The sequence below is a fragment of the Pelodiscus sinensis genome, chromosome 23 (assembly GCF_049634645.1).
Source record: "Pelodiscus sinensis isolate JC-2024 chromosome 23, ASM4963464v1, whole genome shotgun sequence".
NCBI classification, from domain to species: Eukaryota; Metazoa; Chordata; order Testudines; family Trionychidae; genus Pelodiscus; species Pelodiscus sinensis.
The window spans coordinates 16,429,685-16,456,703 of NC_134733.1; the positions used below are offsets into that span (position 1 = coordinate 16,429,685).

Below are 27,019 nucleotides of genomic sequence, written 5' to 3' on the forward strand. Positions count from 1 at the left end.
GCCTCCCTAGGCTTGTAATGCTGTTCAGGGGAAGGAAAGAGCAACAAAGCCATCTGGTTTCCACCTGAACCCGCATTTGGAATGTTTCTATTATTGGCGTCCACCATGAGGACATGTTTGCTTAAGTCAAGGGGAAGGAAAGGCCACTTCTTTCTGCTGGACACGGGCTGCCTGCAGGGACTGGCTACTTGAGGTCCAGCGTAGGAAAAGATTTGAGTGACTAGCTCCAGACTTGGTGGCTGAGGGATGAGGCTTCTCGGAGTAATGAACTAACCCAGAGCAGTGCATAAAAAGATGTGTGCTTAAGGGGGATTACTCAGGGCAGGTCTGCACTTGCAAATGGTGCATTGGCACCATCACATCGGCACTGTGCTTTAAGGAAGATGCTCTAAGCTGATGGGATGGAGCTTTTCCCATTATCTTAGTTACTCCACCTCCACGAGAGGCCGCAGCTCTCCCACCAACATAGCTCTGTCTACACCAGTGCTCGGGTCTGTATATGTGGACTATTCACATCTCCAAGCAACGTATTTCAAGCGGAGTAATTCTGCAGTGGAGACCAGGGCTTAGAGTCCAGGACAAGAGAATGGGATCTTAGGCGGTCCTCACTATTTCAGTTTGGATGTCCTGCCCCGAGTATAAACGGTGACTAGGATTGCTGTGTAGGTTGATGCCTAGTTAGGGAGGTAGCATCTGCCACTGGGAAGAGAAATGACCCTCTGTTTCCATGGCATCGCTCTGGGATTCATTCTGGGACAGGGATGCTTGGTGGGAACAACCTTGGGGTAGGTACAGGGAGGAGGAGGAGAATGTGGGAGCCTTTTCTTTTTCTTAATTTAATCCAATATTATCACTTTTCATGAGTGGGTTAAGTGGAAATGAAGCCAGGGTCTGGTGTAATACAGAAAGCTCCCTCCAAGCACCCCACACCCACCTCTGCTCAGACCTTCAGTCCTGAGTTGCAGCCTATCCCCCACCCCGCACACACTAATCCAGTCCTGGGCCGCAGACAGCTCTGCCAATGCCCCTCACTCCTGACCTGCAGCCATGCCTGCTATTCCCGACCAGAGCAGACTGTTAGTTGGCCCAGCGGGTGGGTGATGTGGATTGACCCCTAAACCCTTTTCTAATGAAGACAAGGTTTGTACCCTGAGCTCTGATGATAAGAGGTGGGAGAACTCACCTCATCCCAAAACCCCAGGTTAGGATTTAGGCCATGGCACCGGGCAAGCATTCCTGCCCCTACTGCTTGGACACTTAAATGAGCACATGGAGCAAGGAGGGCTGTTTCACATCCCTTCTGGAAGATGCAGGGAACAGGCTGAAGGCCTGTGAGGATACAGCTCTAATTTCAACCCTCTCCATGGGACCCCTGATAATAGATGTGCATTTCAAGCCTGCCAAATCCCAGCTGAGTAACAAGAGACTCCGACTTTGGTACCAGCTCTTCTCATATTGCTCTTTTATTCATTCTGCCAGCTGAGATCATCCACTGGACACTTTATAAATGGCTCCTACATTTAATTTTAAAAGCAAAATAAAACGGATTAAATCCAAATGGGTTTTATAAGCCTGATTTTTAAATATGGAATTGTTCCCTGCCTGGGTCTGGCTTTCCCAGATGACATTTGGGCTAAGATCTTCCAAACTCTATCACCTACCCTTTCTCCCAGCTTGGCCAAGTCACTGGGATGTCAGCTTGACTCAAAAATCTAGTGCAGGAGTGGGCAAGATATGGGGACCAGATCCAGCCCACCAAGCCTTTCAGTCTGGCCCATAGCCCACCCCAGTAGACCCACAGGCAGGGAGCATCCCCAAGTCTCAGAGTGGCTGGCTTCTCCATCTGCCTCTCTGTGTCAGGGGTAGGGGGCACTTCGTGCACTGCGAACCCCCTCCTTCACCCAAACTCCTTCTCAAACCCCACTCCCTCTCCTGCGATTCAGCGTCCAATCAGCGAGGATGTGCTATTTCAAAATAGCAAAAAGCTATTTTGAAATGCATTTTGTGTGTAGATGTGTTATTTCTAAATAAGATATTTCGAAATAACGCTGTAGTGTAGACATATCCTAAGTCTTTAAGATGCCACAGGACTCCTCATTGTTTTTTTAATGGGAGGTTTGTCATTTACTTGCATATGGCCAGGATTTCACCCTGGGAGCAACAAGAAGGGATCAGCAAACACCAAATGCATGGTAACTTGGAGGTACGGCCATCCATGGACAGCATCCCTGTTGCTTAGGTATTGTCCCACCGATACATTAACTAGAAGGATTGTTCTGTACTGAGAAAGGGAAAGTAACACTAATTTCTAGACAAAGCAGAAGTGTCAGCTGATCGCAGGAGAGTCATTCTGTTCATCACTAAAATGCAGCCACTTCTGGGGTGGAACATGATAGCCGTAAGAGCATATAGTTACACGGCACTACCTATAAGACAGGAAGTGAAAAGTAACACATCTCAGAGAAGAGGCAGGGATCTTTATGGAGGCATAAGGTAATATCTGAGTGGGAATATCGTTAGTGCATTGGGTTAAGCATCCCTGCTAAAAGGCTCCTGGGATCATCTGTGTTCAAAAATACTCCAAAGTTTAATTTTATGTTCTGTTGAAAAAACAGCACCTCCTGCAACAAGCACCTCCTGGGCCTGAGCCAGTGCCCACAGGCGTCAACAGAAAGATTCCCACTGGCTTCAGTGGGAGCTGGAATAGATGCCCTGTTGACCCGGAGACTAATCCGTGCTACTCTGCCACGGTAACTGCCACGTTTTCCAAAAGAATGGCCCGCTCTGCTGCCTGTGCAGCTCTGAATGACTCCATGGGCTACAGCGAGGCCTGCAGTCAGCTCAGCGGAGAGTGTTCCTGACATCCACGCCTCTGCCCTTGTACGCACAGGGTAGCAGCTGCGGCAGCAGCCTGTCTCTCCCTGAACCCCTGCCCTGTGCAACTGCTGGCGTAGTGGAGCTAAGCTCTCCATGCTGAGCAAGGGAGTGGCCGACAGGGCCATGGAAAGAAAGAGCAGGCAAACACTTTGCAGGTTGTTCCAGCAGACAGGAGACAGGACAATTACAACATTTCTCCCTGGTGTCATACTCTTCCCGCAGCTCATTTCCTTGCCACTCCACTGTCAGGGGACTGAACCGAGCAAGCCGCCTAGCAGGAGGCTCCCTGGACTCCAGTCTGGTGTGTCGAGAATATTGTTCATGGGTGTGACTGGATGTACCAGGCATTCATTGCCCCCTGCGGGAGGCCCTACACCTCGCCCTAAGAAGGTGGATAAAAGGAGCCGTGAGTCCAGACACCTGGAGGTTGCCTAGAACGTGACCTCCCATGATCAGCTGCAGGTAGATCCCATGAGAGGTGGTTCTCTGACACCGAGAAGGGCCTGGAGCTGACAGAGGCCAAGGAGAGCCTAGTGTAACCACCACTGGGTAGATTTGAACCTGGGATCTCTGGAGCTTACTGCAGGAGTCTCTATTGTGTGAGCTAACAGCCAGCTGGCACTCAGCCCAGGCTGTAGAGGTCTCTTGTTGTTATCTCTTGCTGTAAGTGATCTAGGTGCCACTACATGGGATAGTGAACCACACTTGGTGTGTGGGTTACACTAGCAGGTCAGATAAACCACACTTGGTGTGTGGGTTACACTAGCAGGTCAGATAAAAAGGGCTGGCTGCTTTCACTAGGGCTCAGTTGTGGGTGAAGCTAGAACGGGAGAATGGGTCTCTCTGCCCTTACCCCAGTAATCTGGCCCAGAGAGGAGACCACCCCAGGACAACACGGCGAAGGGCAGTGTGTATACCATGGAGTATTCTGAGCTATCCCAAATTCAGATTTAATCTGTGTTCTGCGAACACAGAAAGAGAACCAGACTGAGAGCTGATTGAGCTGGAAGGCTAGGCTGTGGAAGGGGAGAACACATCTGAATTAGGACACAAGGGGGCACTAGAGAGGAAGAATTCCAGCAGTGCCTTGTCCTAAGCCAGGGGGGCATGTTAATAATCAGTGCATGCTACAACCCATGGTGGGAGAAGCGGGATGACCAAGCCCCCACCTCCCTTGTCAAGTGGGGAAGGGAGGATTTGTGGAGGCATCTTGCAGAAGAACAGCAGGCCGGGGCTGAGGCCCAGTAGCAGTTCCTGGAACAAGAGGCCGAGCAAGCCACCTCATGGCGGCATGTCGTGCTCCTTGAGCTGTTTCACCCAGAGTGAGGGACTGGGACACCTCATCACAATGGGAAAATCTCCCCAACTGCTTTTCAGCAAGGTCCTTCTCACTCAAGCCGTGTTAACTGAGCCACAAGGAGGGGACGGGATTCCCGGTCAGTGAGTTAGCAGGGATTACACATAGGGGTGGGTGTTATAGTTTGGCAGGAAGACAAACCAAGCAAATCATTCATCCAAAATGTGAAGGGCACTATATGGGGGTGTCTGCCCTGCACTGGCCCTTTAAGGGTTCAAACCCAGCCCTGGAAGAGGGCTGGAGCAGTGGAGCCAGCAGCTGAGGCAGAGACAGCCAATTAGGCCCAGCTGAGGCTGTATAAATAAGAGCTCCTGGTGCAGAGACAGATTTGTTCTTGCTCTAGCTGTGGAATAGGAGGGACCTGGCTGCCAGGGAAACTAGAGGCTTCCTCAGACAGAGAATAGCTGGGGAATGGCAGGCAGGCAGGCAGGGCTGGGGAAGCTCTGGCCAGGCTTGAGGCTACTAAGGGACACAGCCAGGATAGCAGAAGGCAGCAGGTCCACACCCCCTTGCCAATGCTGAGTGGTTATTGCAGGCCAGGCTGCAGTTTGCCCCTGAGGCAGGGGCTAGATGACAACTGGAAGTGGGTCACTGAGGCAAGGTGGACATAAAGGGTTGGGGGCTCCCTGAAGGGGAGGACCCCAGAGTGTAGGGGTGTTGTGGCAGGGTGGTACCCAGAGGGGAGGATGCCACAATCTGGGAGAGACGGGGGTCCGAACACAGAGTGGCAGAGCTGATCACAGCAGGTGTGACACCAGCTGAAAGGGGGCTCTCCAGGGCTGAAGGACTAATTCCCAGAGTCACCAGCAGGAGGCACCGTGGTGGTGAGTCCTGCCATGCAACCAGCACCTAAAACTTGAAGTCCAGATCAGATGCTCCTGCCCCTCACATGTTGTTACTGCTGCTTCTGAGCTTCACCCAGGAGTAGGAAGCACCTAAATGTCACAAGGAAACTTGTTCTCAGCCCCAAGCGATTCAAGTAGGTCACAGAAAAACCCAGGCCTTTGGGGGTTTTTTTGAACACAACCTCCAAACTTCTGGCAACTCAATACACTAATGAGAATCTGGAATCTCACTGGGACCCCGCACTTTTGCTTTCACGCTCGATCTATGTCCCAATTCTGATTATGTAAGAGAGCCCACTGGACATTATCCCAAAGTTTTGGGGTAGAGGGAAAAATGTCATTGCCCTGTGACATGATGACACCGACGTCATGACACTAATCCTACTGAACTCACTTTGTCAGGTAGCAATTCTGCATCCATGAAAATGTTTCCTAGCGGAGCTGCTTGAGGTATCTGGCACATCACCATGTGCTATAGGAAACTACTCCCAGCCCCACCAGCTCTGTGGGGAGCATGGAGCTTGGAGGAATTATCCTTTCCCATCCTTTAGCTATTTCTCTCTCTTGGCCTAAAAAACAACAGTCGGCCCCGAGACATCTGGCATCAGCCTCTCTGACTCCTCACAGCCTGGGTGGTTCTTTTTTCCTTGACAGCAGGAAATGCTTCTCAGCCCGTTCAGTGAAGCTACGTCTCTTCGGGAGGCGGCTGCTAGACGCTGTGACGTAGCCACGGCAATTAGAGATGGACTGCATGCTTTAAGGCCAGATGAGGCACAGAGCTGTGGCCTGGGTGGAATCGTGCTGGAGAGAGCAACTATAATGTCACAACTTTGAAATCTGAAAACAGACTGCTAAAGGGCCATACATGGATATAAAGGGCTCCACCCAAATAACTGTATTGCCCCTGTATTTCCACTGGCATGGTTTTCCTTCTTAGCTCAGTGATTCCTGATAGATGAGGGAGCGAGAGGGGAACATTCGGGGCAGATAAGAGGTGAAAGTAAGCGGGGTGCCCTGGTGTGCATCTTCTTTTGGAGCTGGCTGAGCTGCAGCAAAAGCCAGCAGGGAGCTATTGAAAGGGCTGGCAGGGACCCGGGTTGCAATAGGACAGTACCTGTGAGAAAGTTTATCTCACTTTCACCTCTGGGGCAGATAGATGGAAATGGATGGATGCATACAAAGACAGAAAAGGGGGGAATTGGGGTGGGGAAATAAACCTGGTAGGAAATTTTCTTCATTTTGTTTTTTTTCAGTGAAATTTCTCAATTACAAAAAACAAACAAACAGATGAACTTTCCATTAAAAAAAAACTTGTAAAATACACCCTATTTCCCCACCACTTCTGACACATAGATACATCAAATCAACTGATTACATTAGTGGTTCTCTACCTGCAGCTGCTGCCCTGTGACATTATCAGGGCTATATGGTAGTCTATATATTGTGTGAATGCAGACCACATAACACACAGAGAGCTGTATATCCGGCCCACAATGGAAGATAGTTTGAGAACCACTGGGATAGATAGATAGATAGATAGATAGATAGATAGATAATATTTTTGGTGCGTTCCCACAGATCGGGAGCTCACATACAGCTCAGTCAGTACTATCATGGTACCCCCTTCATACTAGCACCATTGGTGAGTGGAATATAAACATAAAATGCTTTAAAACACCATTGCACTGGACAAAAATTCCCCTGGCGGGTTCTGTGACTCCTGTGGATTTTAATGTCACCAGAAACAGCCCCTTGAGGGGGTTTTTTCCCTGTGTCTCCTTGACATTTGTTCCCTCTCATGGGTCCGGATGACAAGAGTTTTGCTCTTGGGCTTTGAGTCATCACTGGATAGCTGCCAGGGCCGTCCCTGCCAGTGCTGGTTCCCTATGCAGCCCAGCACGGCGCCCCACCCCCACTCTGCGGGAACAGGGGGTTGTCAACTCTCCCAGACCGGATGCCGGAGCAGGGCAGGGAGGGAAGCTCACATGCAGCCGCAGGGTAGCAGACGGGCAGCGCAAGCGCAGGCTGCAGGAGCAGAGGGTGGCCATGCTGCCAGTCGGAGAGAAGCGGCTGTTGGAAGGGGAAACCGCTGGCTGCACAGGCATGCTCTGCTCCTCCTGGGTCCTCCGGCCCCCGCTCACACCACTCGCCCCCACCTGGTGAGCAGGCGCTGAGCACAGCCCGCAGGGGCAGTGTTGGCTGGGACTGAGGGGGGGGAGGGGCTCAAGCCTGCATGGACATTTCACCAGAGACGTGGCCAGGGTTAGGGGGAGCCACGTTAGGATACTGATGCTGGGAGTGAAGTCATCACCAGGGCTAGCCCCTTCGGTACAGCCCCAGGATTTCCCTAGCTGTTTCAAGTGGGGTGCAGACAGCTCTCAGCTGCCAATTTCCAAACACACTTTATTCTGGGCGGCCAATCAGCCGTGCCGCAAAGGACAGTCCCTGTTCCCTACATCCCTGGGGGGGATTCCGCTATCCCTGCAGCAGCTCTGCACTCTGATGAGACCAGTGACACCACTAGGCAGAACCCTTGTCCTTAGCAGCAGCATGGGGAGCTGGGCTCTCCAATCGGCCCCTCGCTGGGGACCAGTCTCCAGAGCGTGATGTAATGCCTGTTAGCACGAGGCTACAGGATACATACGTGAGCTACGGCACGGCCATAATTCCACCCGCCACCGGGTTGCCTCGTTACTCTCGGTCCAGCCACCCGTCAAGCTGAGAATTATTGATCTGGGGCCGGCAAAGCCCTTTTGCTGCGGGCAGATCTGGGGACTCTCACATTTCAGGATATTCACCAGAGGCTGTCGGAAGAGGAAAAAGTTGTTTTGTCATATGGAAGGGCCTGGCACGTGGCTGATGGCTCTTGTGTGCATTTTGGGGCAGGTGATGGGAACAGAGAGAGAAAGAAAAGGGGAGACTCAGTGACTTAGCGTTAGGGAAAGCAGCCCGTTGGCCAACTCCCTTGGTTCAGTAGGAGCCTAAGTGGAGACGCATTTGGGACGAAGGAAGAGGTTGTACTATAAGAAGCACGGATCCAGCACGCCCTAGTGGGCAGCTATAGGGCAGCACGGACAGACCCAAGAGAGGAGAGGGCACCAGGTTAGGAGCAATAAAAGGCGTGTTTGCTGGGGCCTGGCTTTCCCTCGTTCTCCCACCATATTAGTACTCCAAATATATTTGTCACATTTTCTTTGTTCTGTTTATTCCATTTCAAGCTTTACTGTTGCCCAAGCAAAGTTCGGGAGCTGGAAAAGGAGAAACCAGTTGAGAGTTGACCCAAAAAATTCCCACCCGCAATCTCCCAGCACGACATTGAGGGCAGGTCCACATGGCAATTAGAGGGGAGACGGCAGCACTTGCAGATATAGCCAAGCTGGCTTTGATTTGGCTAGTTGGATGGCAAAGGCCTCTACGAGACCCAGTAAGGGGCTAGCCCAGGCTGTCATGACTTCACATCCCCTTAGTGAGAACACACTCGACTACTGAAAAAGATGACTGAGGGAACGGATCGGCCGAACTACTCTAAGTGGATCAGAATCCCTGCTACTGAGTAGCTTCTCCGAGTGCATTAGCCCTGTCAGGAGCTAATGTAGATCCCAAAGAGGCAGGATGAAGCCACAGATGTTGCCTGGATTGTTTCTAGTGGGAGCTTGTGGGGGTTACAGTGAAGGAGAGCAGCACAGAGAAGCCCTGAAGCTCCCCACAGCCCAGGGCAGGGGAGGAGGAATCTACCGTGCAGTCACACTCTGTGTTTCAAGCCCTTAAGTGCACACTACCAAAAGGAATGTGCTGGGAAGCCTACTGTTTCAGCCTTTGGAAGGCTATTTTCTCCAGAGAAATGAGTCTCCCTGACATTGCTGGCATGTGACAAGAACACTTCCTTCAGGCTTGGGAAAGCAAGCCCTGTTCCCCAACACATCAGCCAAAACAAACAAGACCCACTGAAGAGTGATTAGTTCCAGGTATCATGGACCTTCACCTTCTACTTCTTCATCATCGTTATCATCACAATGTCTCTTGGTCTCTCCTTTGTGGTATAAAATACACATTCTCAATGAACTAACCACACATCAGAGCCACGCAACATTGTCCGGGCATCCGATCTTCCATACACCAGCACCCCCTCCCGTCTGCCTGCCCGGCATTACTGATCTCACCACACCCGCTGCAAAAGCAGATTTGGTCTTCAGCAGGGCAAACACATCACAGCATTTGCCTCTTGCTGCCGCTACTTGCCAATTAAGTGAGAGAGTCACGTAGAGTTAGAAATGGAAACGACCGCCGCTTACCGAACACTCACACGCCAGACTGAACTACCAGAACAGACCAAAGCGTTGCAGCTTTTAGGAGACAAAACGATTATGTACCATTGGCAAAGAACAGGTGCACCAGTACCTGGCAGGCAATTGAGTGAGTGAGAGAAACCCAAATGATCCTAAAGTGACCTCCACCTCATGCTGCAAAAGAAAGTTTAAAACAAAACAAAAACCAAAAAACAAAGTCCCTGCCAATCTGACCTAGAGGCAAATTCCTTCCTGACCCCCTACCATGGTGATGGGTTGGATCCTTAGCATGGCATGTCCCATCTAATGAGCTCCTTTCGCCAATACAAGATTGTTCTCTGCGCTGTATTTTCTAGTGCTCTGCCAAGCAGTCTCTTCATTGTGGTAGAGTAGTTGGAATTCCTCCAGTGTGGGATTTTTCCATGGAACAATCTTATTTTCTCACACTGTCTCTTTTGAACTCTGCTAGTAGCCCAGGGCATAATTGAGAGACGAATTTTGCTCCTAGCATCCTTCATTTCAGTACTAAACTTATTGTCCTTGCCTCCACCCCTCTACTTTCCCCTCCCCCACCTCTCACTCATATTAGGACAAAAATAACTTAATAAAAATGTTGGTGTGACGGCTATCTTGAGAACTTTACAATTGCTAATGATCTGCACAACACCCACTCCAAAGTAGGAATGTATTATTGATCCCATTGCATGGATATGGAAACTGAGGCACAAAGCAATTAGGGGACCTGCCTGACGTCCAAAGAAAAGGGTGGTTGTAGATCTAGGTCTTAAACCCTAGAACTAGCTCACTTCCTTATCTATAAAATCATCCATTCTTTTGGACTGGATTTTGTTTCAAATAAGCTATTTTCTTTCTGTGCTTGCATCTTGTATAAAAAAAATTGGGCATATTAGTTTTCTCCATTCAACAATACATCTCATACATGGATTTTGCAGGGAATGCTCCTAGTAGGACTAGATAAAAACTGGGCTGTTTCCCAGACCAATGCTCTAGTAATGAAGTTAAAGCATGAGTGATTTTAACTTCCTCCAACTGAGTTTTAGGGCATGCTTCCTTCTTTGAAATTTGTTCCAGTCATACATACAGTACTGGACCTATGCCTGGAGTCAGTGCTGGTTACTGCTTCGTAACGGACATCTTTGTGCCCGGATGAGTCAAGATGTTCACACACATACACAAGAAAGGAGGCAGCAGAAAACCACTAAAAAGCTTGGCTAATCACACAGGCTTCATAGCTAGCTCAAGGCTGTGACAGTCATGCCAAAGACATTTCCAGGAGAAGGCCCCAAGTGAATTGCCGTTTGGAGATGAGCAGAAGTAAGCCTTCCAGCTAACTCCTTGCTGCGTGCAGCTAGCATAAAATGAGATGCTGTCTCTTTAAAACGGTGCCAGGGGTACCTGTGAACTTCCCCATTGAAGGCAGGAGGGGTTACACTAGACTAGAGGCAGCACCTCTATATTGGACCTGGGAAGGCTGCCATTGCTTATCGGCTGGCAGAGGCGATGATGTTCCCAGAAGAGTCACTTTTGGAGAAGGTGGGGTGTGATGGGATAAAACCCAGTCAGGGAAAGGCTAGCACACCCTTCTGGGCTCAGCCAGTACTACTAAGCACGGCTGCAGAGCCTGCTTTGCTGGGGCCAAACAAACCTAAAAGGAAGAGTTTGTCCTGGGAAGGGGCAGCAATCACAGCAGCTGATGTGTCCCAGAGTCGCTGACTCTTGCAACAGACCTGCTGGGAGGAAGACAGCTTGCAAACCTCTGCTGGCCACAAGGGTCCACCAGGCCAGGTACAAGCCAGTGACAGCAGGGAGGGGTTGGAGGTAAGTCCTCACCAAAGATCTAGCTGTACTGCACCTTCATGAACAAACCTGACAGAGACCGAGTGCCCCCATAACTGGAAAGACTTTGGAAGGAGTAACCTCAGAAAATGTCCAGACATAACCTCAGAAAAGCCTAGTCCACCCCCTGGGGGAACAAATGAAAATTACAAATCGAGTTTGGTCATTTTCATACCAAGTGGCCTGCTTAATGTAGTTTTCTTTCAAGGTAGTTACCCCAGCCCCTTGCACCTCCGTGCTCCAAACCTGCCCTATCCGTGCAGATGAGGTTGACCTACATTTTTCTAGCGTTGATCCCAGAGTTAAACAGAAGTCTGAATAAACTCTTGCACTTCTCACCTACTCCCACCCAAGGAGAGCTCTCTTTGAGTAACAACTGAGGCTATGTCTACACTACGAGATAAGATCGAATGTATTAAGCTCGACTTTTTAGCGCTCGGTTTTGTAAAGTCGAAGATGCATATCCCCACTGCGCGCAAGAATTCGACACGGTTCAAAGTAGTGCATCCCCAGTAGGGTGGCTACCGTCAACTTTGAAAGTGATGCACTGTGGGTAGCTATCTCAGTGCCCACATCCCTTTGTATTCTGGGTTGTTCTCCCCATGCACGCTGGGACCAAAACTGTGCAGTGGTTGGTTCTGGGTACATGTTGTCAGCGTCCCAGTGTAGACCAGATGCTTCAGGTTTGCACCCAGAGAGATCAATGGCAAAACTCCCCCTGACGTCACTGGAAGTAGGATTATCCTGGATTAAGTTCACAGGAATTACATGTAGGACTCAGGGGAAGAAGGCCTTCTCCACGTTTTGGGGTCACCATGTGCTGTCACACGTGAGTAAATTCCTGCTTACAGTGTTGCCAAAATAGCTAACCCACTCATGAAGGAGAGAACGTGACTAGGCTTAGAGACCCCCCCACTCGCCCTGGGGACTAGTGATCTGGGTGCCTCAGCCTTTGATGCCCCCCCCGGGACACCTGAAAGGGGCCTGGATTTTCAGAGGGGAGCTGCTCAGCAGTTTTGGAGAATCAACCTCTTTGCTGGGCCTCAAGGTGGAGAGCCGGGATCTCCAGTCCCATTGGAACATCCCGGCTTCCCCTTCTTACTGCTGTTGCTTTTGCTCAGGCCAGGGCTTCTGGGAGTCACAGGGAAAAAACGTTCCCCTCTCACCACAAGGATTCTGATCTCACATGGGGGGTGAGACTTTCAGTGAAGTCACTGGGGGCCTGAGTAGGGTTGCCAGATGGTTTCAACAAAAATACCGGACACACTTGACATTACATCTTATTTAGAAAACACCGGACATTTCTATTTTCTCATTTATATTTTCTCAATTTGTTTCCCGAACAGAAAGCTCAAATACTGGACTGTCCGGTTCAAAACCAGACACCTGGCAACCCTAGGCATGAGGGAAAAACTAGGCCCCAGGGTTGGTGGAAGGGCCAAAAAGAGAGTGAGAGACCAAGAGTGGACCCATGCCTACCAGCTTAGTCCAGGCCGTCAGTCTGCTGGGATAAATGTCGCCTGTGCTGCCAGCTCTGGGCTTCCCCTCTCACGCCACATCCTCCACAGTAGCAACAGGGGTTTAATTAGCTAATCTCCTCTGAGGCTGCACGTTTGGCACTTCTAGTTCAGCAAACTGCATGTTGTTAAACATTGATAGATGTTTCAACCTCCCGTAGGCTCAGCTAGGGCTGGGGGGGTTCTCTTGTGGGCCTTCTACCAGAATATAGGGGGTTTGTCTTCTCTTCTCATTCCTTTGTTCCCCACACGCTCCGTTCTCTCTCTCTCACACACATACACACAGTGCATCAGTCAGGGGTGTGAAAAGGTGTGATTGCCGACTGACAGATAGCCAGCTGATAGAGCTGTATTACCAGAAGCACCTCCTATACACACAAGTCTACCAGCAGAGCTTTTACCAGTATAGCTTATTTCACTCCGGGGTGGAGCTGGAATGAGCTATACTCGCCACAGCTTTCCGGGTATAGCTGGGACTGTTTTGCCAGTACAATATACTGGTCCAGCTACTCCAGCAAGGTGCGCTTAGTTTAGACTGGCCTCTCACACCGCTTGCTTTCTCCTCCCCTTCCCCCCCCCGCCCCCCCCCCCCGCTTCTCTGGTTCGCTCCCACGCTTGGGACAGTTCTGCTGTTGGGTTTCTATATCACTGGTTGACTTTGTTCTCGCACGCTAACGTGCCCAGAAAGCCTTGGTGTGTTTTTACCTCTTCCCCTATCTCATTTCCCAAGTAGGAAACTTGCTCTGCCTACCTGCTTCCCAGAGAATAAGATGGACACACTGCGGCTTTGCCTCTGCTCGCATACAGCTAGCTTGCATCCCACATGCATGCATCATCCCTAATGCGCAGTGACAGGAGCACCGGGGGCAAAACGGGGTCACACTAGGATGCCTTCTTAGGTCTGTGGCGCTCTCGTTCCCGACTGAGTCCAATAAAGTACAGCTGTCTCAGGCCCCTTTCTCCTCTGCAAGGCTCATAAATATGAGCATTCAGCGTGGAGTGCAGGATGGGGTCTCCCAGCCCAGGTGCTCTGGTTTTGAGACACATGGATGTCTAGACTCAGACTTTATCTGGCGACTTTCTTCCTTAACTCTTACTGTGGCATTAATTTACTTCAGTTTATCCCTGACCCCAAAGCTGCGCACAAGCCGGCAGACTGTGGTCCCAGGGGATTGCTCATTCCAACAGGCTCTTGGCTTCCAGCTATCTGGGGCTCACCCCCCTGGAATATCGCATTGGCTTAGTCCATGCCGTCAGTCTGCTGGGATAAATGCCGCCTGTGCTGCCAGCTCTGGGCTTCCCCTCTCACACCACATCCTCCACATGGTCTTCACATGGCCATCTCAAGCCAATGCACACCCCAAAGCATGCCCGGCATCAGGAGCAGCCAAATGTGATGACGTGGGGATCCTATTCGCTCTGTTTGCTTTGTTACGTTGCATGGGATTTCAACTGTCCTGTAGTAACCCATGTGTGTGCCTCAGTTTCCCTGGGCACTGCACCATTAGCTAGATGGGAATGGGAACTTCGATGTGAGTATCTCCCTCACGTACACAACGGCTGATGTTTTCTATAACCTGAGCCTGGGAGGGGTGTGTGACTAGGTGACATCTTTTCCCCCAGGGAAGCTGGAAAAAGGCTAGAGGCAGGGCTGGCTGCAGGAAGAGATGGGCTGCTGGGTGTGTGAGTTACTCTCGCTGGTTTGGGATGCAGAGAGGGGGGTCGGGGCCCTTGGCTCTGGGCCTCCTGTCCCCAAGATGGATTGTACTGATGGCTTTTGGGTTCTGTGCTGCCAAGTCTGTGTCCACTCATACACCTTCTATTCTACCTGCTGGCTGAGAGTCACATCTAGCTGTCGACGGGGGTGCAGGACCCAAGGTGGGAAGAGGTCAATGTTTCTGGGCTTCCAAGAGGATCCTGTCCTTTCCCCTCCAGTCTGGAATACGTGCAGGCGATGCAACTGAGGCATTCACGGTGAAGTGCTGAGTCCTGGAGTTCCTCTGGACCCCATCTAGCCCTGCCCTGGCCTCACACACAAGCCCCCTCCATAATCATCAACGAAAAACAAATCATCCACAGTGTTTGGGTTTGCCTTTTCCATTTGGGGAACCAGCATTCTAGCGCCTCTCCCTTTGACAGAGGTTTCATGGCCCTGATGCTTTGGCTGCCGTGAGGCTCCAGCAAAAGCCAAGACAGAGATGCCGCATCTTCTCCCGTCCCCCCCTCAACCTGCTGCTGACAGCAAAGTCGCTAGTTTTCTTTCCAGTTGCCCCAGGCACCAAAAGGTCACAGCATGTATCTCTCTCTCCCAGCCCTGAAGGTAACTTAACATTTCGTGCAGGTCTTGTCCTATTGCACCCGGGTCCCTGCCAGCTCTTCAAATAGCTCCCTGCTGGCCTTTACCACAGCTCAGCCCGCGCTTGCCGGAGCTGCGCTCCAGGGTGCAACCGCTTACTTTCACCTCTGCTCTCTGCCTAGCTTTTTGAGGCAGAGAAGATTCCTTTGGTGCCTGGGATGGGGAGCACGCAGCAGATTCTTCAGAGAGCATGGCCTGGTTTGGCGCCTTGCCTTTCCAACAGAAGAGAGTGAGGTTAGCACCCCTGCAGCTCGGGAGGGTGCTGAAAGTCTCCTATTTGCCTCGCTGGGTAGAGCATTCGCCCACCCTCCCATCCAGTGTCCTGCATGTTTGGTCAAAACCAGTGAGGCAAATCCCACCTTCCACTACCCTATTAACCAACGGCACTGACGCCCTCCCGGATCAATGCGCCCGCTGCACCACCGTGGATCTATGCACTAGTGCATCTGCACTGATCAATACAATAATCAAGGTAGCCTGGTGCAACCCCACCGATCAATGTACCCCTGCAGACCAGTGCAAACCCATTCACTGGTGCACCCAATGCAGTCCCAGTGACTCTGGCACAAAGAGCACTCCTGCGAGTCATTGCACCAATGCAACCCCATTGGTCAATGCAAGGCTGTCCCGGAGCTGGGACGTGACTCATTAAAGAGACAAGAACCTTGTACAACTGGCAGCAACATCCCCTCCTCCCAACCCCTTCACCCTTGTAATTGCAGCCAAGTGTTCCAGCAAAGGGACTCTTAAGAGGATCCTTTCATAGATCCACCCTTTGTCCAGTGTCACACGACTGCTGCCAGATCCCAACCCAGCGGATCATTAAGGAGCATCTAGCGAGGGAGGCAAGATGATTAAGGGCCAGCAGCCAACACACAAAACAAAACGAGCAGCACCTTACCATGTGATAGTTAATCATTTCCTGCAGACTGTCTCCAAATTTGTCCAGGCACTCCTGCGAAAGGAGAAGAGGACAGGCAGTGAATGGACAGGCAGCTGCCCTTCCTCCAGCACGGGCAGGAGGTGAAAGCCCTTGATGAGCTTTGGCAACTGTGCATTGAAATAAATGGCTGGCACTAAAGCCAGAGGACACTTGTCCTTTCTGGTTTAGCTCTGAAACCAGCCCTGCCTGGCTGTTTCTTTTGCACAGTGGCTCTCCATGTTTCCCAAATAACTGATGCTCACTGACCTACATTCCAGGGATCCTGCTTGCATTCTGGCTTCTTAAAACCATCATGCCTCTTGCAAACAAGAAGCTGATTCTGAAACCTGTTCAGTGCTACGTCATCTGGGGAATCTTTCAGACGCCCAGGTGAAATCGCCCCCTATGTGAGACTCAGATGGTGAATAGACCTCAGGCTGGTCCTCTCTACAGGCACAAATTTCACCTGGAGGGACCAATATTTTGCATCTCTTTAGCATGGCTTCCTTCTAAAGATTGACCAATGCTTTGGACAGACTCTTAGAGGGCCCGGGGAGATTTTGGTTACAATTCTGACTCCAGTGGGAATGAGGGTTGGCATGATTTCCTTGCCTCCGATGGAGTCCGCTGGATATCACTGATCCTCCCTGTCACAGCTGATAGCAGCAGCACATAACTACAAAGACCTCAGTGTCCTTTGCGGGTGTTATGCCTCACAACCATCTGCTCTCCAGTCCTTCTCTAGCGAGACAGGTAAACTGAGCCCACTTCACAGGAAGGCAAACTGAGTCACAGAGCGCTCATGTGTCTTTTTTGTCCAAGGTCTTACACTGAGTTGGGGGCAAATCTGGGGAGGGGACCCAAAGCCCTGATTCCTGGTCCCCTCACTTGCCTTCTGGGAATATATAGGGAAAAGATACTACATGTGGGGCCAACATCCTATTGGACCATGGATGTTGCTGGACCAGAGAGCCCTGGTGGCTGGAAGCAGAGGATGGCCAGGAGTCTGGCGGCAGAGTGGCTGGTGGCTGGAAGTGGAACCAGGCCAGCAGCCGGAGCCGGAAGCACGGTTGGTCCTGGTGGCCAGGGTCAGGAGTGTTGGCAGGGCCAACAGGCAGGACCAGGGCTGGGGCCAGGAGTGCGACTGGGAGTGGAGTCAAGGCTGGTAGCCAGAGCTGGGACCAAAGGCACGTCCAGGGTGGAGTCAGCAGCCAAGAGGCTGGCAGCCCCCTGGAAGAGCTTGAAGGCCAGCAGCAGGGGGCCAGAATTATTCTCCCCTGATCCAGCAAACTCCCTTTTGGGAACCACTCAGGTCTTGAAGGTGCTTGACCAGGGAGGTCCAACCTGGAGCATAAAGCACCTCTGGTGGGAAATCAAAGGAAGCACCACCTAGAAACCTAGTGCACCACGGCATAAGGAAAAGCACCTACCTACCATCACAGGTGTCTACCCACTCCTGGGAAACATTTCTATTAGCGCTGTGTGGAGAGAACCCCCCGCAGTCCTCCTCCTCTATAGAAGGCCCCAGTCTCCTGTTGGAAAGTTTAACCCTTTCTGATGCCTCGTCCCCCCGAGGCAACTCACCGAAATCATTTCATCCTTCTTGCATTGCTGGGACAGGTCTCGGACTCCGCTGACAAAGTGCTTGTTGGTGGTGATGTAGGCTTTCCCAGCCTCAATCATCCCGCTGCAGAGCTTCACCAGCTGCAGGAAGAGGAAAAGACGTGAGTGGGGAATGTGCTATCGGGCTGGCCAAAGAGTTTTGCAAAGAAACCTGCTCCCAGAGCCGTTCTTACCCATGCACAGAATACACAGATGCATAGGGCATCTGAAAATTTGGGGCACCCTCGGGTCTTAATAGCCACCTATCCACCTCTTCCTATCCCTGTCCTGCGGCTTTGCTTCCTCTGGAGAGGGTCTAGTTAACTTCCAAGTGGGAAAAGCCTACCAGAGCTATTAGCAGAACCCGTGAAACAGCCAGCCAAGTGGGAATGGAGCCATTTAACAGGTGTTTGCCAACCCCGGTCAGTTTCTGATTTTTGTGTGTTAGTCGATAGGACCTTAGTTTAAAATTTGCTGTTAAACTATTTCATTAGTGTGTTGCTGAAGATCATCATATCACAGCTCCAAAAAATCATCACCTTCTCGCCCACGACCCAGCTGCCATTGGGGACGGGCCACTAATTTCATAGTACTGTGCAGGGCTTCGTCAATCCTAAGGATGGTCTTGTCTGATTTCCAAATAAAACTCACTGAGTTAGGTTTAGTCTGATCCATGGGACTGATGCCATGTCTTGAACTCACAACCGTCAGCAGTAAAACCCTGCATTGCTGTTTGTTGGGCTAGTGCGGTAACTTTGTTTGCAGCCATTGCATTACTCTAGTTTACTGACTGGCCATTAGTGGGAGACCAACGCGCGCACTCCCAGCATGGGCCACAGTCAGAGAGCCCCCCTGTTGTGAAACACCCCTGAATGGAGACAGTCTTGCCAATTTTAGCCCAGAGGTTTATCAGTCTGAACATCTGAATCCAAACAGAAAGAACCACTGCAGGACAGAATCAGGAAGTGACGTCAAATCCCCAGCTGTCATTTAAGAAAATAGTTCCAGGCCAGAGCCTGAGCTGGGGTAAAGGTGGTCTGGGTTTAACCAATGCTCTGATATCTGCCTGAGCGTTCTGACAGCCTGCGGCAGAGGTAGGAGCAGTGGGACTAAAACTACCTGGCCCCACAATCCTACAGAACTCTGGGAGGGACAGCAGGGGGATCTTGGCACCATGTGGGTGCTACACTTCCACTGCCCAGGAGAGGAAAGAGACTCCTGCGGCTGCTACCATCCCTGTCAGGAAGGGAAGAGGCATACATGCCCAGTCCACTCTGCTGGGGTGGTGGGGCCCCCATGTGAGGGCATGGCCAAATCTCAGGATTTCTGAGCATCAGCTGTCAGAGGGCAAGATGAATCTGACAGATCACTCTGCTAGTCTGGCCAGATCACCCTCCCAGTCTGGGGAAGACTGGAGGTGGTAGGGAAACTGAGGCACAACCACATGCCTGATGGTGGAGTGGTAAAAGGCTCCTTCACGCTGGCCAGGGATGGGAGAATCATAGAATCATACAACAGTAGAAGTGGAAAGGACCTCAAGAGATCATCAAGTCCAGTCATAGCTCACGTTCTCCAGACCTTTAATCATTTTTGTTGCTCTTCTCTGGACCTTCTCCAATTTCTCCACATTTTTCTTTAAATGTGGTGCTCAGAACGGGACACAGTACTCCAATTGGGGCCTAATCAGTGCAGAGTAGAGCAGAAGAATGACTTCTCGTGTCTTGCTCACAACACACCTGTTAATGTATCCCAGAACCATGCTTGCTTTTTTTTGCAACCGTATCACACTGTTGACTCATAGCTTGAGGTCCATTATGACCCCTAGATCCCTTTCTCCAGTACTCCTGCCTAGAAAGTCACTTCCCATTCTGTATGTATGAAACAGATTATTCCTTCCTAAGTGGAGCACTTTGCACTTGTCCTTATTAAACTTCATCTTGTTTACCTCAGACCATTTCTCCAATTTGTCCAGATCATTCTGAATTATAGCTCTATTCTCCAAAGCACCTGCAACCCCTCCCAGCTTGGTATCATCTGCAAACTTAATAAGCGTACTCTCTCTGTCAATATCCAAATCGTTGATGAAGATATGGAACAGAACTGGACCCAAAACAGACCCCTGCGGAACCCCACTTGTTATGCCCTTCCAGCAGGATTGTGAACCATTAATAACTGCTCTCTGAGAATGGTTATCCAGCCAGTTATGCACCCCCTTCTAGTAGCCCCATCTAGGCTGTATTTGCCTAATTTATTGACAAAAAGATCATATGAGACCATGTCAAATGCCTAACTAAACTCTAGGTATACCACATCCACCATTTCTCCCTTATCCACAAAGTTTGTTATCCTATCAAAGAAAGCTATCAGATTGGTTTGACATGGTTCTTTACAAATCCATGTTAGCTGTTACCTATCACCTTACTATCTTTCAAAAGGGCCTGATGCAATACATCCTAGAATACTCAAAGGGTACGTCTAGACTACATGCCTCTGTTGCAAGAGGCATGTAGATTAGGCTACCAGACATAGTAAAATGAAGCGGCGATTTAAATAATCGCCGCTTCATATAAATTTACATGGCTGCCGCGCTGAGCCGACAAACAGCTGATCAGCTGTTTGTCGGCTCAGCAAGATAGTCTGGACGCGCGGGTGTCGACATCAAAGGTATTTGTCGACCACCCAGGTATACCTCCTGGAATGAGGTATACCTGGGTGGTCGACAAATACCTTTGATGTCGCCACCCGCACGTCCAGACTATTGCGCTGAGCCGACAAACAGCTGATCAGCTGTTTGTCGGCTCAGCGCAGCAGCCATGTAAATTTAAATGAAGCGGCGATTATTTAAATCGCCGCTTCATTTTACTATGTCTGGTAGCCTAATCTACATGCCTCTCGCAACAGAGGCATGTAGTCTAGACGTACCCTTTGAGTATTCTAGGATGTATTGCATCAGGCCCTGATGACTTGAAGACATCTAACTTTTCTGGGTAATTTTTAACTTGTTCTTTTTTTATTTTAACTTCTACCCTATTTCCACTAGCATTCACTATGTTAAGCATCCCGTCACCATCAATCTTCTTGGTGAAAACTGAAACGAAGTCATGAAGCACCTCTCCCATTTCCAAGTTTCCTGTTATTGTTTCTCCCTCTTCACTGAGCAATGGGCCTGCCCTGTCCTTGGTCTTCCTCTTGCTTCTAGAAAGACATGGCAAGACCCCACCTTGGCTTAACCGGGAGATCTTATGTGATCTAAAAATCTAAAAGGAGTCATATAAAAAGTGGAAACTAGGTCAAATTACAAAGGATTAATATAAGCAAACAACACAAGTATGCAGGGGCAAGATTAGAAAGGCAAAGACACAAAACGAGCTCAATCTAGCTAGAGACATAGACGGTAACAAGAAGGCATTCTCAGGGCTGGCTTTACCATGAGGTGAACTGAGGCGGCCGCCTCAGGTGCCAGACTTTGGGGGGGCGCTACTAGGACCCAGAGTGTTGAGAATTGTGTCTGCTTCTGGTGCACATGTATTCTCTCTGCTCTAGATGCACAGAGATGGTGGAGTGCTGTGTTAGAGGAAGGAGGGCAGAATTGAGACCTTTCAAAGTTTTGGCCCAAGCAAGGGGGCATAGGGGTGTCATTTGAGCTCCCCCTCTCAGGTGCCAAAATGTTGTGGGCCAGCCCTGGGCATTCTACAAATATATCAGAAGCAAGAGGAAGAAGGGGGGGGGGGAGAGGGTGAGTAGCTGAAGTGGATGGTTTGCAGCCCACTTGTGTGCTCAAAATGATTTGTTAGAACTATTCAGTGGAGATTTCTGAACTCAGCTGCAGGGCTAAGCGATGTGTTGTGGACAGTTTCAGGCCCGTACACAGGAATTTCTGAGGAGGCCCTTTTTTTTGTAAATGTGGACCACATTTATTTTAAATGTAAAGGGGTTCAAAATAGTCATGTTTACACACACTAAGACAGCCCCTCTTGCAAAGGGCTTACATGCTGTGTGAGATAAGAGACAACAGGTCATACAACAACCAACATGGGGGACGAAAGGGAGTAGCAAAACAGGTCTCATTATTTTCAGAAGCTGTGGTCACAGCGCACCAGCAATTTAGGAATGCGTTGCCTCATTTCAAAGCAGTGTCTGCAGAAATTAAGTCTGTTGCATTCATAGAATCATAGAATCAAAGAGGTGGAAGAGACCTCAGGAGGTCATCAAGTCCAGCCCCCTGCCCAAGGCAGGACCAATCCCAACTAAATCAACCCAGCCAGGGCTTTGTCAAGCTGAGTCTTAAACTCCTCTAGGGATGGAGATTCCATCACCTCCCTAGGTAACACATCCCAGTGCTTCCCCACCCTCCTAGGGAAATAGTTTTTCCTAATCTCCAACCTAGACCTCCCCCACTGTAACTTGAGACCATTGCTCCTTGTTCTGCCATCTCTCACTACTGTGAACAGCCTCCATGCACTGCTGCTTGACAGCGTTTACCCCTCCCCTAAGAGGAGAGAGGAGAGACTGCCTCTGAGCCCAGGTGAACTCACTTGGGCTTGTACTAAACACAGCTGTGTAAGAAGTGCCTGCTCCAGCCACCCTTTCCATGGTCTCCATGGAACAGTTTCTGCAGGCATCTCCCCGGAACTGAGCAAGTTTGGGGCATCGCATGCCACGGAACGTTCTTTCTGATTGGCTAGCGGGACCCAACCTGAAGGGCAGGGCGGGAGCCGCTTTGGGCGCGTGCGCACATGGTTGCATGGCCCTGGCGGGCATTGAGGTGGTAGCTGGGACGCGGCGCCGCAGCTCTGTTGTGCAGCATGGCATGGGGGAGGGGGGCTGCGTTTGCACCCTTCGCACCCCTCCTGCGTATGGGCCTGAGTTTGCTCCAGATGTTTTCTCTGGATTTCTAGGGAGGAGGTTGAGAGTGGGGAAGAAAGCAAAGGCAGAGGCTGTGACGTTTAGCAACCTGGCAGACATTTATCAGATATAAAGGATCTGAGGATTTGGGGTTTTTTAAGCTGTGTAATGTGTGTAGAACCAAGAACCAGATCCCTGCAACATCGGAGGTACTCCAGCTAACAATCAGTCACTGCCCATGTCACAGTGACTTGGCAGGGGGGTGCAGCAGATGCAGGCAGACTTAGGATCCCAGGGAAATACTACCTGCGAGTAGTAAAGATCTGAAGGGTATTCTGGAATTCCCCACTGAGTGGCTCATGATACTAGATAGTTATTTTCATTAAGACCCTGGCTCCAGAGAGGGATGTGTTAGCAAGAACACTGCAGGCAGGGCATTTGATTCTCCTCTTAGTGTGACATTACAGACGGTTACCACGCCACTGACGTTAGTCCAAATGGCCCAGTTCTTTGTTTTAAAGATGGGTGCACAGCACGTCCTGTAAAGCTCTAGAGCTGAGTTCGGTTGAGTCCCACTGCAACCCACTCATTTAGTCACAACTGCTTGGAAAGTGTCCAGCAACAAGGGATTTCCATACACACACATACAGGGCTGTCCCTAGGGGGAGATGGGGCCTGGGGTAATACCCCTCAGGTGTGCGGCCCAGGGCAACTCCTCTGCCACAGATCCCATCCCTGCCCTGCCTCTGCTCCACCCCAGCTCTGCCCCTTCCTCAAGCCCAGCCCAGCTCCACCAGCACTCTGCCCCCTTCCCGCCTCCCTGAGCAACACAGCCCAGGGAATTATAGGGCCTAGTGCAGGGCAGCAACAGGGGTCCCCAAAGAACTCACTGTGGAGGAGGGTATCTGGAGAGTCTGCTCCACTACCCTCCCAGCCCGCTGTGCCCGCTTCTCCACTCCCAAAGAAATGACAAACGCAAGAAGGGTTTGTTCAAAACCTGCCACCGAATGTTTCGGTTTTTGGACAAAATGGAAAACGCTGGCTTTTGACCATCAAAAATGTTTGGAAACTGAATTTTTTTTTCAGGAAACCCAGCAATTTTCCACTGGGGGGAGAAACCAAAATAGTCCATTTGAAAGAGGGGCAAGCCATTTTGAATAAATGTGGCCAACTCTCTCCACAGCCCATCCGGTGAGTAGATTGTCCCAGCTGTGTTAGCAGAGTAAGATCTGAATGCAGTTCTCACACTCCTCCTTTCTCTCTTGTTCCTATCATTTGGCAGAACAGACCTGGGTGTTAGCAGACTATTTGTGCTGCTCCATCCAACCTAAAAGAAAGAAAACAAACCGAGGCAGCTCCTGTGCCATCTGGAGCCCAGATGGACAGCAGGGGCTTTGGACAGATCCTCTGGAAAGGAAACTCGGCTTATTCTGCAACGTGGCGGGTTTTAAAATACCTCCTCGCACACACGGCCAAGGCTGTGTTCCTAGTAGCTGAGGGTCATGAAGCATGCACATGCTCTGAAATCATGTTCTTTAGCTTCAGAAAGACTCCTGAAATACTAAAAGTCTTGGGCACCATAGGAAGGAAAGCGTCTGCAACAGCTGGAGGCAAAGTTGAGGTCAGAGGGAAAGCAGTAGCCGGGTTTGCACAGTTTAGAAATAACTGTTTCTACCTCTAACTGGAGAAAGCAATTAAAGACCGAGAAACCCACCAAACCACAGGAAGGGCAGAGAGTTCAGTCTTAAACTTTAAGAGCCAGATCCTGACACCCTTACTTGTACTGAATAGCACCTTATTCCACAGGGCTGTGTCTAGACTGGCATGATTTTCCGGAAATGCTTTTAACGGAAAAGTTTTCCATTAAAAGCATTTTCGGAAAAGAGCGTCTAAATTGGCATGGACGCTTTTCCGCAAAAGCACTTTTTGCGGAAAAGTGTCCGTGCCAATCTAGATGCACTTTTGTGCAAAAAAGCCCCAATCGCCATTTTAGCCACCGGGGCTTTTTTGCGCAAAATAGTACTGTGCTGTCTACACTGGCCCTCTTGCGCAAATCATTTGCGCAAGAGGGCTTTTGCCCGAACGGGAGCTGCATGGTATTTCCGCAAGAACACTGACAATTTTACATGAGATCGTCAGTGTTCTTGCGGAAATTCAAGCAGCCAGTGTAGACAGCTGGCATGTTTTTCCGCAAAAGCAGCTGATTTTGCGGAAAAACTGGCCAGTCTAGATACAGCCCAGGTGTTCCCAAGGAGGAAGGATTGCCAGTGGATAGAGCAGTGGTTTTCAAACTGTCATGACCCAGGACAGGGTGGTGGAATGTCGGGCACTGGATCTTGTTGCTGTCAGGGGATCAGGTGACCAGCGGGGATGCTAAGGCAACTCCCTGCCTGTCCTGGCACCGCAGACTGTGCTGCGCCCCAGAAGTGGCCGGCAACAGGCCTGGCTCCTATATGGGGGGAGGAGGAGCACACAGGGCTTGTGCATTGCCCCTGCCCTGAGCACTAGCTCCGCACTCCCAGTGGCTGGGAACCTGCTGCTGGCTGGGGCTGTGGTGCCAGATGAAACAGGAAACTGCCTTTGCACCCCGCTGCACTGCTGACCGGGAGCCACTCAAGGCAAGCCCCTCCTGCCTCAGGCCTGACCCACCCCCCAAAGCCGGAGACCCCTCCTATGCCCCAAGTCTCTCCTCCTCAGCCCCACCCTGGGGACTAAGGACTGTGAAACCCTCAAGCACCCTGGTAATCCAGACCATATAAACATTGCTATTAAATGTGAGCAAAACGAACAGAATTTGGTCCAGACCGAACCCTCAAAGCACAACCACTTTGAATTTCAATGGGGGCCTTTAGCTTCAAATTGCTGGCTCCAAACTCCCCTTTACTTGTTTTGGTTCCCAGCTGAGTGGACCAATTTCTGACTCTGACTGTTCTCCAGGAGTAGCCATCCCAGGAGATTTTGGTGCAAGACGGTAGAAACAGCATGAAAACTGATCTGATTTCATGAGACCTGTCATTCCACATGGAAGGTGCTTGGAGAGCAGCCTATCACGGATGACTGGAGAATGCCCAAAGACAGTCCCTGGCCACAGGAGCTCTAATTAATTCGCTCTCTTTTTAACTCATAAGCATTTATTTATTCATCTGTGCAAGGACGTTGTGAGTCCTGACGGTTCATAGAATTCTAGTGCTAACAAAGTGTTCCAGATTGACAAGTCTGGAAACCAACGGGCTTTACCCACAGACTAGCCAAAATAATGGCACTAATGAAATAATCAGAATGAGCTTCCTTGACTCTGTACAGGTAGGCTACGTCTTCATTGCCATGATCTTGCGCAAATTCTCTTTAACGCAAGAGTTCTTGCATTAAAGTATTTGCGCAAGAGAGCATCTACACAGGCATGTGCTTTTGCGCAAGAGATGTGCTTTTGTGCAAGAGCATCGGTGCCAGTGTAGACGCTTTCTTGCGCAAGGAAGCTCCGATGGCCATTTTAACCATCGGGCTTTCTTGCGCAAGAAATTCATGTTGCCTGTCTACACTGGCCTCTTGTGCAAGAACAGTTGTGCAGGAGGGCTTATTCCTGAGCGGGAGCATCATAGTTCTTGTGCAAGAAGCACTGATTTCACACATTAGAACGTCAGTGTTCTTGTGCAAAAACTCCCCGCCAGTGTAGACAGGCAGCATGTTTTTGCACAAAAGCGGCCGCTTTGGCGCAAGATCGCACCAATGTAGACACAGCCTTAAAGTCCCTCAGTCCTACCTCAGAGGGACAAAATAGGGGCCAGTGGACAATTCAGGGCTCTTTCCAATTTCCATGATGGGGGCTGATTAACTTAGACAGGTGCCTATGCACTGGGAACTAAACTAACACCACCTATTCATTTCCTGCAGACTACCAATTTCTTAGGGCTCGTGGCGTGAACAAAGCCAACCTCTGAGTCTGATGCGAAAGCTCTCTCTCCTTCTAGCTGCACACCATCTCCTGCTAAAATCCAAACCTGTTGCTGGTTCCTCTGCCACATTTCTGTCCTGTGTGCTTCTGTTCAGAAACAATGTGGCTGATGCCTCAGATGTTTGAAGGGATGACGTGATCTCATATCACTAAGTGTCTTGACTTGGATCCAAGACTGTTTCAACTCCTTTTCCATTAAAGCGCCTGGATATTGAAAACTGTTTTTGCTGATGGAGGATTTTGGATCCATAGCTGGTAATAGAGACCTCCCCAAGTGATGCAGTAGCACAGCCAGACCGATACTTGAAAACTTTAAAGGGACACAAGTGAGGTTAAAAAGCAGGAAATTTTGACCTGCCTTGTTGCTTTTTCCACATCTTTTTGCAACATCCATGTGTTTCTTTTTTGTTTCTTTGAATGCATTTTTTTGTTTAGCACTTGGTTCAATGCTGTGTTGTCTAAAATTAAAGTCCCATCATCCAGAGAAACATGCAGTAAGAGAAACCAGTCAGTGAGTAATGCCCAGCAGAAGAAACCCTCCATTAAACAGATCAACCATGCCAAGCTAAGCACTCACGCACACCCTTACCATAACAAGCATGC

The 27,019-nt window shown here is 50.2% G+C and overlaps 1 protein-coding gene across 1 annotated transcript in view; it reads right to left on the reverse strand.

Annotated features, from left to right (window-relative positions):
* The window catches only part of ACAP3 (ArfGAP with coiled-coil, ankyrin repeat and PH domains 3), a 212,763-nt gene that overhangs the window by 89,080 nt on the left and 96,664 nt on the right, over window positions 1–27,019 (reverse strand). Inside the window, exons 3-4 of the mRNA XM_075906591.1 lie at window positions 17,602–17,721; window positions 15,997–16,050 (exon numbers count right to left, since the gene is read on the reverse strand). Of these exons, the coding sequence (XP_075762706.1) occupies window positions 15,997–16,050; window positions 17,602–17,721 (174 nt within the window). The remainder of the gene's footprint in view (window positions 1–15,996; window positions 16,051–17,601; window positions 17,722–27,019) is intronic.